The sequence below is a fragment of the Heptranchias perlo genome, chromosome 1, assembly GCF_035084215.1.
Source record: "Heptranchias perlo isolate sHepPer1 chromosome 1, sHepPer1.hap1, whole genome shotgun sequence".
NCBI lineage: Eukaryota > Metazoa > Chordata > Chondrichthyes > Hexanchiformes > Hexanchidae > Heptranchias > Heptranchias perlo.
Window position 1 is genome coordinate 1,176,468 of NC_090325.1, and position 13,202 is coordinate 1,189,669.

Below are 13,202 nucleotides of genomic sequence, written 5' to 3' on the forward strand. Positions count from 1 at the left end.
GAGAGAGAGTGAGAGAGGGAGAGAGTGAGTTGGAGAGAGAGAGTGAGTTCGAGAGGGAGAGAGAGAGAGTGAGTGAGAGAGGGAGAGAGAGAGAGTGAGTGAGGGAGGGAGAGTTTCTGCCATTACTCACGACCAGATGGAGTTCCTGCCCTGGGTGATGACCCCGGTGACCTTTGTCAATCTCCTGGCATCGACCTGCAGCCATTGGTTCCTGTCCTGATGCCCAGAACACCACGCACCATCGTAGAAATCACCATCGCTGATTCCAGCCTGAAATACAGGTCACAGAGACCGAGAGCGTCACATCGCGGGGACCGAGAGCGTCACATCGCGGGGACCGAGAGCGTCACATCGCGGGGACCGAGAGCGTCACATCGCGGGGACCGAGAGCGTCACATCGCGGGGACCGAGAGCGTCACATCGCGGGGACCGAGAGCGTCACATCGCGGGGACCGAGAGCAAGAGTTTCTATAGTTGTATAAAAAGAAAAAGGGTGGCTAAGGCAAACGTCGGTCCCTTAGAGGATGAGACCGGGAAATTAATGGTGGGAAACATGGAGATGGCAAAAATGCTGAACAAATATTTTGTTTCAGTCTTTACGGTAGAGGACACTAAGAATATCCCAACACTGGACAAACAGGGGGCTCTGGGGGGGGAGGAGCTAAATACGATTAAAATCACTGAGGAATTGGTACTCAGTAAATTAATGGGACTCAAGGCGGATAAATCCCCTGGACCTGATGGCTTCCATCCTAGGGTCTTGAGGGAAGTGGCAGTAGGGATTGTGGATGCTTTGGTGATAGTTTTCCAAAATTCCCTGGACTCAGGAGAGGTCCCGGCAGATTGGAAAACTGCTAATGTAACACCGTTATTTAAAAAGGGTAGTAGGCAGAAGGCTGGAAATTATAGGCCAGTTAGCTTAACATCTGTGGTGGGTAAAATTTTGGAGTCTATTATTAAGGAGACAGTAACGGAACATTTAGATAAGCGATTTGGAGGAGGGGACCGAGTGCAACATATCAAAATTTGCAGATGATACAAAGATGGGAGGGAAAGTAGAGAGTGAGGAGGACATAAAAAACCTACAAGGGGATATAGACAGGCTGGGTGAGTGGGCGGAGATTTGGCAGATGCAATATAATATTGGAAAATGTGAGGTTATGCACTTTGGCAGGAAAAATCAGAGAGCAAGTTATTTTCTTAATGGCGAGAGACTGGAAAGTACTGCAGTACAAAGGGATCTGGGGGTCCGAGTGCAAGAAAATCAAAAAGTTGGTATGCAGGTGCAGCAGGTGATCAAGAAAGCCAACGGAATGTTGGCTTTTATTGCTGGGGGGATAGAATATAAAAACAGGGAGGTATTGCTGCAGTTATATAAGGTATTGGTGAGACCGCACCTGGAATACTGCATACAGTTTTGGTCTCCATACTTAAGAAAAGACATACTTGCTCTCGAGGCAGTACAAAGAAGGTTCACTCGGTTAATCCCGGGGATGAGGGGGTGGACATATGAGGAGAGGTTGAGTAGATTGGGACTCTACTCATTGGAGTTCAGAAGAATGAGAGGCGATCTTATTGAAACATATAAGATTATGAAGGGGCTTGATCGGGTGGATGCAGTAAGGATGTTCCCAAAGATGGGTGAAACTAGAACTAGGGGGCATAATCTTAGAATAAGGGGCTGCTCTTTCAAAACTGAGATGAGGAGAAACTTCTTCACTCAGAGGGTGGTAGGTCTGTGGAATTTGCTGCCCCAGGAAGCTGTGGAAGCTACATCATTTGATAAATTTAAAACAGAAATAGACAGTTTCCTAGAAGTAAAGGGAATTAAGGGTTATGGGGAGCGGGCAGGAAATTGGACATGAAGCTGAGTTCGGATCGGTCAATGCCCTGTGGGTGGCGGAGAGGGCCCAGGGGCTATGTGGCCGGGTCCTGCTCCGACTTCTTGTGTTCTTTAGATTTGTGGTTGGGATCAGATCAGCCATGATCTTATTGAATGGCGGAGCAGGCTCGAGGGGCCGATTGGCCTACTCCTGCTCCAATTTCTTATGTTCTTATGTTCTTATAATTTAATAGGACAAAGTCAGCATGGCTTTATGAAGGGGAAGTCATGTCTGACAAATTTGCTTGAGTTCTTCGAGGATATAACGTATAGGGTGGATAAAGGGGAACCAGTGGACGTAGTGTATTTAGACTTCCAGAAGGCATTCGACAAGGTGCCACATAAAAGATTATTACTTAAGATAAAAAATCACGGGATTGGGGGTAATATTCTGGCATGGGTGGAGGATTGGTTATCGAACAGGAAGCAGAGAGTTGGGATAAATGGTTCATTTTCGGACTGGCAACCAGTAACCAGTGGTGTTCCACAGGGGTCGGTGCTGGGTCCCCAACTCTTTACAATCTATATTAACGATTTGGAGGAGGGGACCGAGTGCAACATATCAAAATTTGCAGATGATACAAAGATGGGAGGGAAAGTAGAGAGTGAGGAGGACATAAAAAACCTGCAAGGGGATATAGACAGGCTGGGTGAGTGGGCGGAGATTTGGCAGATGCAATATAACATTGGAAAATGTGAGGTTATGCACTTTGGCAGGAAAAATCAGAGAGCAAGTTATTTTCTTAATGGCGAGAGACTGGAAAGTAGTGCAGTACAAAGGGATCTGGGGGTCCTAGTGCAAGAAAATCAAAAAGTTGGTATGCAGGTGCAGCAGGTGATCAAGAAAGCCAACGGAATGTTGGCTTTTATTGCTGGGGGGATAGAATATAAAAACAAGGAGGTATTGCTGCAGTTATATAAGGTATTGGTGAGACCGCACCTGGAATACTACATACAGTTTTGGTCTCCATACTTAAGAAAAGACATACTTGCTCTCGAGGCAGTACAAAGAAGGTTCACTCGGTTAATCCCGGGGATGAGGGGGCGGACATATGAGGAGAGGTTGAGTAGATTGGGACTCTACTCATTGGAGTTCAGAAGAATGAGAGGCGATCTTATTGAAACATATAAGATTGTGAAGGGTCTTGATCGGGTGGATGCAGTAAGGATGTTCCCAAAGATGGGTGAAACTAGAACTAGGGGGCATAATCTTAGAATAAGGGGCTGCTCTTTCAAAACTGAGATGAGGAGAAACTTCTTCACTCAGAGGGTGGTAGGTCTGTGGAAATTGCTGCCCCAGGAAGCTGTGGAAGCTACATCATTAGATAAATTTAAAACAGAAATAGACAGTTTCCTAGAAGTAAAGGGAATTAGGGGTTATGGGGAGCGGGCAGGAAATTGGACATGAAGCTGAGTTCGGATCGGTCAATGCCCTGTGGGTGGCGGAGAGGGCCCAGGGGCTATGTGGCCGGGTCCTGCTCCGACTTCTTGTATTCTTTAGATTTGTGGTTGGGATCAGATCAGCCATGATCTTATTGAATGGCGGAGCAGGCTCGAGGGGCCGATTGGCCTACTCCTGCTCCAATTTCTTATGTTCTTATGTTCTTATGTTCTCTTAAGGATCAACAAGGTCATCTATGTGCGGAACCACAAGAAATGGGTGAGATCCTGAATGAATATTTCACATCGATATTTACGGTTGAGAAAGGCATGGATGTTAGGGAACTTGGGGAAATAAATAATGATGTCTTGAGGAGTGTACATATTACAGAGAGGGAGGTGCTGGAAGTCTTAACGCGCATCAAGGTAGATAAATCTCCGGGACCTGATGAAATGTATCCCAGGACGTTATGGGAGGTTAGGGAGGAAATTGCGGGTCCCCTAGCAGAGATATTTGAATCATCCACCGCTACAGGTGAGGTGCCTGAAGATTGGAGGGTAGCAAATGTTGTGCCTTTGTTTAAGAAGGGCGGCAGGGAAAAGCCTGGGAACTACAGACCGGTGAGCCTGACATCTGTAGTGGGTAAGTTGTTAGAGGGTATTCTGAGGGACAGGATCTACAGGCATTTGGAGAGGCAGGGACTAATTAGGAACAGTCAGCATGGTTTTGTGAGAGGAAAATCATGTCTCACGAATTTGATTGAGTTTTTTGAAGGGGTAACCAAGAAGATAGATGAGGGCTGTGCAGTAGACGTGGTCTACATGGACTTCAGCAAAGCATTTGACAAGGTACCGCATGGTAGGTTGTTACATAAGGTTAAATCTCACGGGATCCAAGGTGAGGTAGCCAATTGGATACAAAATTGGCTTGACGACAGAAGACAGAGGGTGGTTGTTCAAACTGGATGCCTGTGTCCAGCGGTGTGCCTCAGGGATCGGTGCTGGGTCCGCTGTTATTTGTTATTTATATTAATGATTTGGATGAGAATTTAGGAGGCATGGTTAGTAAGTTTGCAGATGACACCAAGATTGGTGGCATTGTGGACAGTGAAGAAGGTTATCTAGAATTGCAACGGGATCTTGATAAATTGGGCCAGTGGGCCGATGAATGGCAGATGGAGTTTAATTTAGATAAATGTGAGGTGATGCATTTTGGTAGATCGAATCGGGCCAGGACCTACTCCGTTAATGGTAGGGCGTTGGGGAGAGTTATAGAACAAAGAGATCTAGGAGTACAGGTTCATAGCTCCTTGAAAGTGGAGTCACAGGTGGATAGGGTGGTGAAGAAGGCATTCGGCATGCTTGGTTTCATTGGTCAGAACATTGAATGCAGGAGTTGGGATGTCTTGTTGAAGTTGTACAAGACATTAGTAAGGCCACACTTGGAATACTGTGTACAGTTCTGGTCACCCTATTATAGAAAGGATATTATTAAACTAGAAAGAGTGCAGAAAAGATTTACTATGATGCTACCGGGACTTGATGGTTTGACTTACAGGGAGAGGTTAGACAGACTGGGACTTTTTTCCCTGGAGAGCAGGAGGTTAAGGGGTGATCTTATAGAAGTCTATAAAATAATGAGGGGCATAGATAAGGTCGATAGTCAAAATATTTTCCCAAAGGTAGGGGAGTCTATAACGAGGGGGCATAGATTTCAGGTGAGAGGGGAGAGATACAAAAGGGTCCAGAGGGGCAATTTTTTCACTCAAAGGGTGGTGAGTGTCTGGAACGAGCTGCCAGAGGCAGTAGTAGAGGCGGGTACAATTTTGTCTTTTAAAAAGCATTTGGACAGTTACATGGGTAAGATGGGTATAGAGGGATATGGGCCAAGTGCAGGCAATTGGGACTAGCTTAGTGGTATAAACTGGGCGACATGGACATGTTGGGCCGAAGGGCCTGTTTCCATGTTGTAACTTCTATGATTCTATGATTCTCGGGACTGATACTCACACATCACAGGGACTGATACTCACACATCACAGGGACTGATACTCACACATCACAGGGACTGATACTCACACCCCACAGGGACCGATACTCACACATCACAGGGACCAATGTGTTACATCACAGGGACTGATACTCACACATCACAGGGACTGATACTCACACATCACAGGGACTGATACTCACACATCACAGGGACCGATACTCACACATCACAGGGACTGATACTCACACATCACAGGGACCGATACTCACACATCACAGGGACCGATACTCACACATCACAGGGACCGATACTCACACATCACAGGGACTGATACTCACACATCACAGGGACTGATACTCACACATCACAGGGACCGATACTCACACATCACAGGGACCGATACTCACACATCACAGGGACCGATACTCACACATCACAGGGACTGATACTCACTCATCACAGGGACTGATAATCACACATCACAGGGACTGATACTCACACATCACAGGGACTGATACTCACTCATCACAGGGACTGATACTCACACATCACAGGGACTGATAATCACACATCACAGGGACTGATACTCACACATCACAGGGACTGATACTCACTCATCACAGGGACTGATACTCACACATCACAGGGACTGATACTCACACATCACAGGGACTGATACTCACACATCAGAGGGACTGATACTCACACATCAGAGGGACTGATACTCACACATCAGAGGGACTGATACTCACACATCACAGGGACTGATACTCACACATCACAGGGACTGATACTCACACATCACAGGGACCGATACTCACACATCAGAGGGACTGATACTCACACATCACAGGGATCGATACTCACACATCACAGGGACTGATACTCACTCATCACAGGGACTGATACTCACACATCACAAGGACTGATACTCACACATCACAGGGACCGATACTCACACATCACAGGGACCGATACTCACACATCACAGGGACTGATACTCACACATCACAGGGACTGATACTCACACATCACAGGGACTGATACTCACACATCACAGGGACTGATACTCACACATCACAGGGACTGATACTCACACATCACAGGGACTGATACTCACACATCACAGGGACTGATACTCACACATCACAGGGACTGATACTCACACATCACAGGGACCGATACTCACACATCACAGGGACCGATACTCACACATCACAGGGACCGATACTCACACACCACAGGGACCGATACTCACACATCACAGGGACTGATACTCACACATCACAGGGACCGATACTCACACATCAGAGGGACTGATACTCACACATCACAGGGACCGATACTCACACACCACAGGGACCGATGCTCACACATCAGAGGGACTGATACTCACACATCACAGGGACCGATACTCACACATCACAGGGACTGATACTCACACATCACAGGGACTGATACTCACTCATCACAGGGACTGATACTCACACATCACAGGGACCGATACTCACACATCACAGGGACTGATACTCACACATCAGAGGGACTGATACTCACACATCACAGGGACCGATACTCACACATCACAGGGACTGATACTCACTCATCACAGGGACTGATACTCACTCATCACAGGGACTGATACTCACACATCACAGGGACTGATACTCACACATCACAGGGACCGATACTCACACATCAGAGGGACTGATACTCACACATCAGAGGGACTGATACTCACTCATCACAGGGACTGATACTCACACATCACAGGGACTGATACTCACACATCACAGGGACTGATACTCACTCATCACAGGGACTGATACTCACACATCACAGGGACTGATACTCACACATCACAGGGACTGATACTCACTTATCACAGGGACCGATACTCACACATCAGAGGGACTGATACTCACACATCACAGGGACAGATACTCACTCATCACAGGGACCGATACTCACACATCACAGGGACTGATACTCACACATCACAGGGACTGATACTCACACATCACAGGGACTGATACTCACACATCAGAGGGACTGATACTCACTCATCACAGGGACTGATACTCACTCATCACAGGGACTGATACTCACACATCACAGGGACTGATACTCACTCATCACAGGGACTGATACTCACACATCACAGGGACTGATACTCACACATCACAGGGACTGATACTCACACATCACAGGGACCGATACTCACACATCACAGGGACTGATACTCACACATCACAGGGACTGATACTCACTCATCACAGGGACCGATACTCACACATCAGAGGGACTGATACTCACACATCACAGGGACAGATACTCACTCATCACAGGGACCGATACTCACACATCACAGGGACTGATACTCACACATCACAGGGACTGATACTCACACATCACAGGGACTGATACTCACACATCACAGGGACTGATACTCACACATCACAGGGACTGATACTCACTCATCACAGGGACTGATACTCACTCATCACAGGGACTGATACTCACACATCACAGGGACTGATACTCACACATCACAGGGACTGATACTCACACATCACAGGGACTGATACTCACACATCACAGGGACTGATACTCACACATCACAGGGACTGATACTCACACATCACAGGGACTGATACTCACTCATCACAGGGACTGATACTCACTCATCACAGGGACTGATACTCACACATCACAGGGACTGATACTCACACATCACAGGGACTGATACTCACTCATCACAGGGACTGATAATCACACATCACAGGGACTGATACTCACACATCACAGGGACTGATACTCACTCATCACAGGGACTGATACTCACACATCACAGGGACTGATAATCACACATCACAGGGACTGATACTCACACATCACAGGGACTGATACTCACACATCAGAGGGACTGATACTCACACATCAGAGGGACTGATACTCACACATCAGAGGGACTGATACTCACACATCACAGGGACTGATACTCACACATCACAGGGACTGATACTCACACATCACAGGGACCGATACTCACACATCAGAGGGACTGATACTCACACATCACAGGGATCGATACTCACACATCACAGGGACTGATACTCACTCATCACAGGGACTGATACTCACACATCACAGGGACTGATACTCACACATCACAGGGACCGATACTCACACATCACAGGGACCGATACTCACACACCACAGGGACCGATACTCACACATCAGAGGGACTGATACTCACACATCACAGGGACCGATACTCACACATCAGAGGGACTGATACTCACACATCACAGGGACCGATACTCACACACCACAGGGACCGATGCTCACACATCAGAGGGACTGATACTCACACATCACAGGGACCGATACTCACACATCACAGGGACTGATACTCACACATCACAGGGACTGATACTCACTCATCACAGGGACTGATACTCACACATCACAGGGACCGATACTCACACATCACAGGGACTGATACTCACACATCAGAGGGACTGATACTCACACATCATAGGGACCGATACTCACACATCAGAGGGACTGATACTCACTCATCACAGGGACCGATACTCACACATCAGAGGGACTGATACTCACACATCACAGGGACCGATACTCACACATCACAGGGACTGATACTCACACATCACAGGGACTGATACTCACACATCACAGGGACTGATACTCACTCATCACAGGGACTGATACTCACACACCACAGGGACTGATACTCACTCATCACAGGGACTGATACTCACACATCACAGGGACTGATACTCACACATCACAGGGACTGATACTCACACATCACAGGGACTGATACTCACACATCACAGGGACTGATACTCACACATCACAGGGACTGATACTCACACATCACAGGGACTGATACTCACACATCACAGGGACTGATACTCACACATCAGAGGCACTGATACTCACTCATCACAGGGACTGATACTCACTCATCACAGGGACTGATACTCACTCATCACAGGGACTGATACTCACACATCACAGGGACTGATACTCACTCATCACAGGGACTGATACTCACTCATCACAGTGACTGATACTCACACATCACAGGGACTGATACTCACACATCACAGGGACTGATACTCACACATCACAGGGACCGATACTCACACATCAGAGGGACTGATACTCACACATCAGAGGGACTGATACTCACTCATCACAGGGACTGATACTCACACATCACAGGGACTGATACTCACACATCACAGGGACTGATACTCACTCATCACAGGGACTGATACTCACACATCACAGGGACTGATACTCACACATCACAGGGACCGATACTCACACATCACAGGGACTGATACTCACACATCACAGGGACTGATACTCACACATCACAGGGACTGATACTCACACATCACAGGGACCGATACTCACACACCACAGGGACCGATACTCACACATCAGAGGGACCGATACTCACACATCACAGGGACCGATACTCACACATCAGAGGGACTGATACTCACACATCACAGGGACCGATACTCACACACCACAGGGACCGATGCTCACACATCAGAGGGACTGATACTCACACATCACAGGGACCGATACTCACACATCACAGGGACTGATACTCACACATCACAGGGACTGATACTCACTCATCACAGGGACTGATACTCACACATCACAGGGACCGATACTCACACATCACAGGGACTGATACTCACACATCAGAGGGACTGATACTCACACATCACAGGGACCGATACTCACACATCAGAGGGACTGATACTCACTCATCACAGGGACCGATACTCACACATCAGAGGGACTGATACTCACACATCACAGGGACCGATACTCACACATCAGAGGGACTGATACTCACACATCACAGGGACTGATACTCACACATCACAGGGACTGATACTCACTCATCACAGGGACTGATACTCACACACCACAGGGACTGATACTCACTCATCACAGGGACTGATACTCACACATCACAGGGACTGATACTCACACATCACAGGGACTGATACTCACACATCACAGGGACTGATACTCACACATCACAGGGACTGATACTCACACATCACAGGGACTGATACTCACACATCACAGGGACTGATACTCACTCATCACAGGGACCGATACTCACACATCAGAGGGACTGATACTCACACATCACAGGGACTGATACTCACTCATCACAGGGACCGATACTCACACATCACAGGGACTGATACTCACACATCACAGGGACTGATACTCACACATCACAGGGACTGATACTCACACATCACAGGGACTGATACTCACACATCACAGGGACTGATACTCACACATCACAGGGACCGATACTCACACATCACAGGGACCGATACTCACACATCACAGGGACTGATACTCACACACCACAGGGACCGATGCTCACACATCACAGGGACCGATACTCACACATCACAGGCACCGATACTCACTCATCACAGGGACTGATACTCACACATCACAGGGACTGATACTCACACATCACAGGGACTGATACTCACACATCACAGGGACTGATACTCACACATCACAGGGACTGATACTCACACATCACAGGGACCGATACTCACACATCACAGGGACCGATACTCACACATCACAGGGACTGATACTCACACACCACAGGGACCGATGCTCACACACCACAGGGACCGATGCTCACACATCACAGGGACCGATACTCACACATCACAGGGACCGATACTCACTCATCACAGGGACTGATACTCACACATCACAGGGACTGATACTCACTCATCACAGGGACCGATACTCACACATCAGAGGGACTGATACTCACACATCACAGGGACAGATACTCACTCATCACAGGGACCGATACTCACACATCACAGTGACTGATACTCACACATCACAGGGACTGATACTCACACATCACAGGGACTGATACTCACACATCACAGGGACTGATACTCACACATCACAGGGACTGATACTCACACATCACAGGGACCGATACTCACACATCACAGGGACTGATACTCACACATCACAGGGACCGATACTCACACACCACAGGGACCGATACTCACACATCAGAGGGACTGATACTCACACATCACAGGGACCGATACTCACACATCAGAGGGACTGATACTCACACATCACAGGGACCGATACTCACACACCACAGGGACCGATGCTCACACATCAGAGGGACTGATACTCACACATCACAGGGACCGATACTCACACATCAGAGGGACTGATACTCACACATCACAGGGACTGATACTCACACATCACAGGGACTGATACTCACTCATCACAGGGACTGATACTCACACACCACAGGGACTGATACTCACTCATCACAGGGACTGATACTCACACATCACAGGGACTGATACTCACACATCACAGGGACTGATACTCACACATCACAGGGACTGATACTCACACATCACAGGGACTGATACTCACACATCACAGGGACTGATACTCACACATCACAGGGACTGATACTCACACATCAGAGGGACTGATACTCACTCATCACAGGGACTGATACTCACTCATCACAGGGACTGATACTCACTCATCACAGGGACTGATACTCACACATCACAGGGACTGATACTCACTCATCACAGGGACTGATACTCACTCATCACAGTGACTGATACTCACACATCACAGGGACTGATACTCACACATCACAGGGACTGATACTCACACATCACAGGGACCGATACTCACACATCAGAGGGACTGATACTCACACATCAGAGGGACTGATACTCACTCATCACAGGGACTGATACTCACACATCACAGGGACTGATACTCACACATCACAGGGACTGATACTCACTCATCACAGGGACTGATACTCACACATCACAGGGACTGATACTCACACATCACAGGGACTGATACTCACAAATCACAGGGACCGATACTCACACATCACAGGGACTGATACTCACACATCACAGGGACTGATACTCACACATCACAGGGACTGATACTCACACATCACAGGGACCGATACTCACACACCACAGGGACCGATACTCACACATCAGAGGGACTGATACTCACACATCACAGGGACCGATACTCACACATCAGAGGGACTGATACTCACACATCACAGGGACCGATACTCACACACCACAGGGACCGATGCTCACACATCAGAGGGACTGATACTCACACATCACAAGGACCGATACTCACACATCACAGGGACTGATACTCACACATCACAGGGACTGATACTCACTCATCACAGGGACTGATACTCACACATCACAGGGACCGATACTCACACATCACAGGGACTGATACTCACACATCAGAGGGACTGATACTCACACATCACAGGGACCGATACTCACACATCAGAGGGACTGATACTCACTCATCACAGGGACCGATACTCACACATCAGAGGGACTGATACTCACACATCACAGGGACCGATACTCACACATCAGAGGGACTGATACTCACACATCACAGGGACTGATACTCACACATCACAGGGACTGATACTCACTCATCACAGGGACTGATACTCACACACCACAGGGACTGATACTCACTCATCACAGGGACTGATACTCACACATCACAGGGACTGATACTCACACATCACAGGGACTGATACTCACACATCACAGGGACTGATACTCACACATCACAGGGACTGATACTCACACATCACAGGGACTGATACTCACACATCACAGGGACTGATACTCACTCATCACAGGGACCGATACTCACACATCAGAGGGACTGATACTCACACATCACAGGGACTGATACTCACTCATCACAGGGACCGATACTCACACATCACAGGGACTGATACTCACACATCACAGGGACTGATAC

The 13,202-nt window shown here is 47.9% G+C and overlaps 1 protein-coding gene across 1 annotated transcript in view; it reads right to left on the minus strand.

The window, feature by feature from the left end:
- LOC137308160 (probable carboxypeptidase X1) overlaps positions 1–13,202 on the minus strand; it is a 105,967-nt gene that overhangs the window by 43,923 nt on the left and 48,842 nt on the right. The window contains exon 4 of the mRNA XM_067977056.1: positions 172–270. Within this exon, the coding sequence (XP_067833157.1) occupies positions 172–270 (99 nt within the window). The remainder of the gene's footprint in view (positions 1–171; positions 271–13,202) is intronic.